Here is a 7500-nt window from a genome sequence, read left to right as displayed (position 1 = left end):
GAGAGAGAGGAGAGAGAGGGAGGTAGGGTAGGAGGAGAGTAGAAAGAGAGGAAGAGAGAGGAAGAGAGAAGAAGAGGAGAGAGAGAGGAGAGAGAGAGAGAGAGAGAGAGAGAGAGAGGAAGAGAGAGAGAGAGACAGAGAGAGAGAGAGAGAGAGAGAGAGAGAGAGAGAGAGAGAGAGAGAGAGAGGAGAGAAACATGAAAAAAAAACAGACAGACGAAGAGAAACAGAGATAATAACAATAATAAAAAAAACTCCCAGCAAACGCACACCGAATCCATTGCTCCTCCAACCGTAAAAAAAATGAAGTAGCAAAAATCTGATGAAAGCCGGACCAAAAACACTGAAAATCATCCTTTGAAGATTTTCCTGACCCAACGCCCACCTTTGATGCTCCCTTGTTGCGACTGCACTAAGGCTGTAAAGCAAGGAATATTGTTGAATGCTGAGTGTGCAAGGGTGCAAGATGAAGAAGGAAAAAGAGCAGACAGAGGGAAATGAAAGGATCTTTTGGGCTTGGTAGAGCAGAAAAGAGAGAGAGAGAGAGAGAGAGAGAGAGAGAGAGAGAGAGAGAGAGGAGAGAGAGAGAGAGACGAGAGAGGAGAGAGAGAGAGAGAGAGAGAGAGAGAGAGGAGAGAGAGAGAGAAGAGAGAGAGAGAGAGAGAGAGAGAGAGAGAGAGAGAGAAGAGAGAGAGAGAAGAGCGAGGAGAGAGCGTCGAAGAGAGAGAGTTGTGTGTGAGAGAGAGAGAGAGATGAGAGAGGAAACGAGAGAGAAGAGAGAGAGAGAGAGAGAGAGGGGAAATGTTTCTTTGGGGTTGGGTGCTCGTGGCCTGGACGGAGAGCCGTTGTGTGTGCGTGTGTGGGTTTACATGGGGAAAGGGTTAGATTAATGATGGGCATATATACAAAGAGAAGGAGAGAGGGAGAGAGAGGGGGAGAGGGAGAGAGGAGAGGTAGAGAGGTAGAAGGGGAGGGAGAGGTAGAGAGAGAGGGAGAAGTAGGGAGAGACTGAGAGAGGGGTTGAGTGAGAGGTAGAGAGAGAGGTAGAGGGATAAGGAGAGGAAGAGGTACAGGGAGAGGGAGGTAGGGGAAGAGAAAGATGTAGAGGTACGAGAGGTAGAGGGATGGGGATAGGGAGAGGTTGAGAGAGGGATGGAGGGAGAGGTAGAGGGAGGAGTAAGGGGAGATTTAGAGGATGAGATAGAGAGAGAGGTAGAGAAAGAGGTATAGAGAGAGAGAGGTAGAGAGAGAGAGTAAAGGAAGATAAATTTAATCTCATATGTGAGAGAGAGAAGGAAAGAGACAGAAGGAAGGAAAGGCATACATTCAGAAAACGCAAACAGACAGATACACAAACAAGATAACCGTGAAAAACACTCCCTGCACCTTATCTCCCTCCTCCTTCCCCTTTCTCCTCTACTTCCCTTCCATGCTCCTCTTTCGCCTTCATCACCTTCACCGTCTCCAACCCATCTCCTTCTTCCTTCCTTTTATTACTCCTTCCACATTTCCCTTCACTTATTCTCACTTCCCCTTCACTTTATCCCCTCCCTTACTCTTCCTTCCTTCCATCTTTCCCTTCACTTAACCCTCCTCTTCTCCTCCTTCCTTCTTCCCCCTTCCTTCTTTCCCTTCACCTTCTCCAACTCCTGTCTCCTTCCTTCCTTCCATCTTTCCCTTCACTTAATCCCCTTCCCCCTCCTCTTCCTTCCTTCTAACTTTCCCTTCACTTACCCACTCCCTTCCCCACCTCCCCTCTATTAACCCTTCCTCCTCCCCCTTTACCTTCTCACACGCTCTCCCTCCCCCCAGTGATCCTGACGGGCTGCGGCGGCACCATCACCCAGAACAACACGCTGGTGCTCTCGACGGACTACCCGAGCTACTACAACGAGGCCAAGACGTGCGAGTACAAAGTGCAGTTCGACGACACCGCCGGCAACGTTTGCCAAATCCGCTACGAACACATCAGCAACGAGCTCGTGGCGCCTAATATATACGGTACGGTTGTCCTGGTTGGTAGCGAGATGGATATGGTTGATGGGTGGAAGCATAGTTTTTAAGTTTAGTTGAAGCTATATGCAAATTAACATTCATATGTATGCTTATATACATGCTTGCATACATGCATACATACAAAGACACTTATCTTTAGACATTTACGTATACAAACAATCATGTATCAAATATAAATGAATTGTGGATAATATTTTTTCTTCTTTTCAAGGTGTCTGTGAAAATGACAAACTCGTGTTTAAGGAAGACACGAAATCTACGTATTTCTGCGGAAAGGCTCCAGACAACTACCAATGTAAGTCCATAGCAGTCTTTGCTGATTTTGTGATATATATTTGCTATTACGATACCTAATTATGTATCTATCTTTCTCTTTGCTCATTTGTCTGCTTATTGGTCGACCTGTATATATATATATATATATATATATATATATATATATATATATATATATATATATATATATATATATATATATATGTGTGTGTGTGTGTGTGTGTGTGTGTGTGTGTGTGTGTGTGTGTGTGTGTGTGTGTGTATGCTTTGTTATATTTATATTCTGCAATATAAATATATTGATATGAAAACACACACACACACACAAATATATATATTAACCCCCCTGGGGTTAATGGCCGGCTCGGAGGAGGTGAGCCTCCTCCCCCTAGGAAACTCACCTGCAACGTTTTGTATAAATGGATATGGTGGGGGAAGGGGTTCTGTCCCTCCCACTCGGCTAATGAGGCAGGTTGTGGGTCCCGTTGGGAGGGCAAATGTTGGTGCGCAGGATGGAACGAGAGTTACTCATCCCACCTGCGCCCTGGCAGGCGCCAACCCAGTATGAGGCCTGTGGAGCAACCCCCAAGGGAAGGTATGGCTTCACAACCTACCGCCCCCCTCTGTATGGGTCAGCATGGGCAGGGGTGACAGAGGTGGCATCCAACCGGAGCAACTGCCCAAGGCTTAACCTCAGGCTAGCTATCCAGGTAGGTGCTTGGAACATCTGGGCTTTGCGGCAGGATGAGCAGTTACCCGTTACCTGGGGAACTGGAGTGGTTGAGAGTTGAGGTGGCTGCCCTCTCAGAGGCGAGAAGACCTGGCAGTGGCATAATCAGTACAGGTGGATACACCTACTACTGGTCGGGCTATGGTGATGGTCATTATCTCCAAGGAGTAGCCATAGACATCTCAAGCCCACTTCAACCCTTGGTAGTAGAAGTAACACCGGTTGATGATTGAATTATGGCACTGAGACTGAAGCATGCTTTTCAGTTTGATCTTGTTGCTATGTACACTCCTACCAATGTTTGCAAACTCGATGTGAAAGAAGCGTTCTATGCCGAACTCACATCTGTAGCAGACAACTCTCTTTGGCAAATGCGGTATCCAGCTGTGACTGAGCTAGCTATGAGATGTCTGTCGGTCTCCATGGCTCAGTAGCTGATCTCAGCAGCAAGAACAGCCTCCTTCTCTGGGCCTTTGATAAGTCCCAGAGATTAAGGATTTCTGGATCCTGGTATCAGCACTCCAACCCACATTGCTGGACATGGTATAGCGATACATGTAATGTGGCCAAGGAGATCAACCACATTCTTGTCAACACTCGCTGGAGGGTCCTTCAGAATTGCAGGGTTTACTGGAGTGCAGAGTTCTGTGGCACTGACCATAGGCTGGTTGTTGCTACCCTATGGGTCCACCTCAAAACTCCTCTGTCCCTCCAGTGGCCACTCTATGGTGTTTCACTTGGACAGACTGAGGGGGGAGGAGTGTGCCCTAAGGTTTGCCATGGCAGTCTCTGATTGGTTCACCTGGTAGACTCAGTCCTTCAAGCGCCAAACACTCGAAGCAGTGCAAGAGTCACTGATGAATGCCTGGGAGCAAGGCAAAATTTCATCTCAATGGAGATATTGGAGGCTGATGAAGCATGTCACATGATTCCACTGAATGGCAGTCAGGACTTGTACCATTCCTTGGTGCATAGGGCTGAGATACTGCTGAAAAGGGACAAGGAATGAATAGTTCATCAGGAACCTTGCTGAAGAAGTTGAAGGCCATTTCTTGGTAAATGACTTTCAACCTGCCTACCGAGCCCTGAGAAAACTGAACTCTAAGCTCTCCTTGCAGATAACTGCAGTCCACTCAGTGGATGGACAGATCATCTCAGATCATGTTGGGGTTCATGAATGCTGAGCTGCATATTTTGAGCAGCTGTAGCAGGTAGACCCTCTGGCAGTTAGTTTAGATGCAAGTGGTATCACAATATCCTCTGCTGGACCCACCCATCAGCAATGAACCTTCAACCATAACTGAGGTTAAGACGGCTATTTCTAAGCTGAAAGGTAGGAAAGCCACAGGCATATCCGAAATCCCTGCTGAACTGAAAATGGCTGGGGCTGAACCTATGGCATGGGGCTTGCATACAGTCCTGACTGACATCTGGCAGCCTGGTTCCATTCCCCTACCTGTTGAGGGGTGTGGACATGCCTCTCTGGAAGGGGAAAGGGGATTTATGGGACAGTAGTATCTACCACAGTATCACATTGCTCAATATACCAGGCAAGATTTTCGCCCACATTCTTCTGAAGTGGATCTGCAACCACCTACTTAGGCATCAGAGACCGGAGCAGTCTGGCTTCACTCCTGGCAAGTCCACAACAGAGTGTATCTTAGCACTTCGAGTTATTATGGAATGCCATTGTGAATCACTATGGGAGATCCTGAGACTTAAGGGAATTTCGACACAGATTATTGGCCTAATATCATGCCTATATACATGTACTGAAATTGCTGTAAAGTGTGGTGGATGCCTGTCGAACTTTTTCCCTGTTTGTTCAGGGGTGAGGCAAGGCTGTGCCCTGGCACCAACACTTTTCAACAACTGCATGGACTGGATAATGGGCAGGGCTACTACTCAAAGTCAATGTGGAGCAACACTGGGCAATATCAAGGTCACAGACCTTGACTTTACCGACGATGTTTCTATCCTATCAGAGTCTCTGGAATCACTGGTGGCGGGCCTTGATGCATTTAGCAATGAGGCAAAGCCCTTGGGCCTAGAGGTCTCCTGGACCAAGATCAAGATTCAGGAAATTAGGGGCCTGTTAGGGGAACACATTCAGTCGATACATGCTTGAGGTGAGGATGCTGAAGTCAATGAGAGCTTTGCATACCTTGGTAGTGTGGTCCATGTCTCTGGACTATCAGTCCAAGAAGTCAGATGGGTTGGTCTGGCAGCAGGAGCCATAAACTCAGTCAACAAGAGCATTTGGAAATGTCGGTATCTATGCAGAAGGACCAAGCAATGTGTCTTCCAAGTCCTTAATACAGCTAGTTTTGATGTATGGAAGCGAAACCTGGACGCTATCTAGCGCCTTGGCATCTTGTCTTGATCTCTTTTGTTAACAAGTCCCTATAACAGATCATGAGGGTACAGTTGACAGGCCATGTATCCGACCGACGGCTACACCGTGAGACTGGCGTGGGGCCTGTTACTTGCATAATTCGGGACCGCCAACTCAGGCTATATGGGGACCTAGCTCGTTTCCGTTTGGATGCTGCTGCCCATCAGCTTTGTCTCTTCACAAAACAATCCTGGGTGGACGAGGCCCGTGGAACGACCTAGGAAGCCGTGCCGTGGGCAGCTCGACCAGTCCAGGAGTTAGAGGTGGGCCGAGGGCTTGCCTGGAGGCTCGCCATGAGAAACCCTCTGGCTGGGAGCGAAAGGTGGATGCGGCCATGCGCCCCTGTCAGCGTCAGCCCCTTGATGATGATGATACACGCGCGCGCACGCAGTCGCACACACACACACACACACACACACACACACACACACACACACACACACACACACACACACACACACACACACACACACACACACACACACATGGATACAGATATACATATAAAGATGATCCTCTGTGGGAGAATAAAAACAAAAGGTTTTGAACACTCACTCCCCCTCCCTCCCCACACTTCCTCTGCACACCAATCAAGCCAACTAATCACCAAATTTACCAGGGAATGTGGCGACGGCAAGCACGAGTAGCCCCCACACCTTCACTATTACGACTGACAGTTCGAGTTCTAACCGCCGCTACGCCATCTTGGTGACGTGGATTCCCTGCTCGGTGAGAGGTGAGGGACCCTGATTTTGAGAAAAGGATTGATGTTGGTGAGGATGATGGCGATATAGTGATAATAATGATGATAACGGTATTGATATTGAGAATGGTGATAATAATAAGGGTGATAAATACAGTAGTAGTAGTGGTAGTAGTAAAAGCAGTAGTAGTAGTAGTAGTAGTAATGATTCTAATTGTAGTAACGGCAGCAATAGTAATGATGATGAAAATTATAATGCTGACAAAATGCTGACAATGGCATTTGTCTGGATTTTCTAGACCATTATATTTAGGTATCATAATTATAGTGATACCCTTATCAAATCTTGCTCATTTTGAATAATCTTATAGCTTAAATATCATTCTGCTCATCATTTCTGTGATCTTGTAATCATAAAATAATCGTAAAAATCGTTATTTTCTACATTTCGTGAAGCATGGATGAATCATTAAGAAAAAACTATTATTTATCGTTAATTGATTATGAACTATTAATTATGAATTATCAATTATGAATTATGAATCTAGTATTTATGGAACAAACCTGCTCTGGGACAAAAAACAGATCAGCTGTAGTTCACTGAACCAAAGTTGAGTCAAAAGTTCCGTAGACCGAAAACATTTTTTACTATTTTTTTTTTTTTTTTATACATTCCATCCACTTACAAAATGGGTATTGATTCCCAACTCTATGGTGGACAAAGGGAGAAAGAAATATGCACAAAGCAGCTTCATTAAAGAGTGAGACAGCAATCCTTCCTGGATTCTCTCTTCGGCTCAGGAAAGCGAGAGAAGGAAAGGGTTTTGGAGTTTAGAGCCAGGAGGCACAGGCTATCACTATCTTTGGTTATGTTTTTATGCATTGTCAACACCATGGCAGTGTGTTTTATCCGAATATCTTTTTTTTATTTTTATAGATTATAAGAATACATTCTTTTAATGATTGTAAGTTTTTGATGTTTAAACATCATTATGACAGCGTGGAATAAAAAAAAAGAAAAAAAATAAATAAAGATAGAAAGAAGATATAGTATAGATTATAATTGTTATGTTTTAAATAATAGAAATCAGAAGATAAAGATAGAAAGAAGATAGAAGAAGATAGATAGAAAAGAAAAGAAAAAAAAGATCCATCATAACATGTTCTCTCTCATTTCAGTGCCTGGCACGTGTGGCATGTACTTCGATGGCCTTTCTGGCACGATTACGTCGTACAATTTTAACAATGGCTATTATTTAGCGGGCCTTAATTACGGCATATGCTTTCGAAAGGAGCAGGGGAGGTGTACCTACACACTTAGGAAAACGGTAAGTGTCACATTCACGTATAGAAAACGGGACTTTTTAAAAGACTATTAAG

General features: G+C 45.2%; 1 protein-coding gene across 1 annotated transcript in view; it reads left to right on the top strand.

The window, feature by feature from the left end:
- The window catches only part of LOC119586216, a 21532-nt gene that overhangs the window by 9250 nt on the left and 4782 nt on the right, over positions 1-7500 (top strand). Inside the window, exons 4-7 of the mRNA XM_037934922.1 lie at positions 1813-2001; positions 2228-2311; positions 6037-6153; positions 7300-7448. Of these exons, the coding sequence (XP_037790850.1) occupies positions 1813-2001; positions 2228-2311; positions 6037-6153; positions 7300-7448 (539 nt within the window). The remainder of the gene's footprint in view (positions 1-1812; positions 2002-2227; positions 2312-6036; positions 6154-7299; positions 7449-7500) is intronic.

This window comes from Penaeus monodon, chromosome 3 (assembly GCF_015228065.2).
Source record: "Penaeus monodon isolate SGIC_2016 chromosome 3, NSTDA_Pmon_1, whole genome shotgun sequence".
NCBI lineage: Eukaryota > Metazoa > Arthropoda > Malacostraca > Decapoda > Penaeidae > Penaeus > Penaeus monodon.
This window is presented reverse-complemented; position numbering and strand designations above follow the sequence as displayed.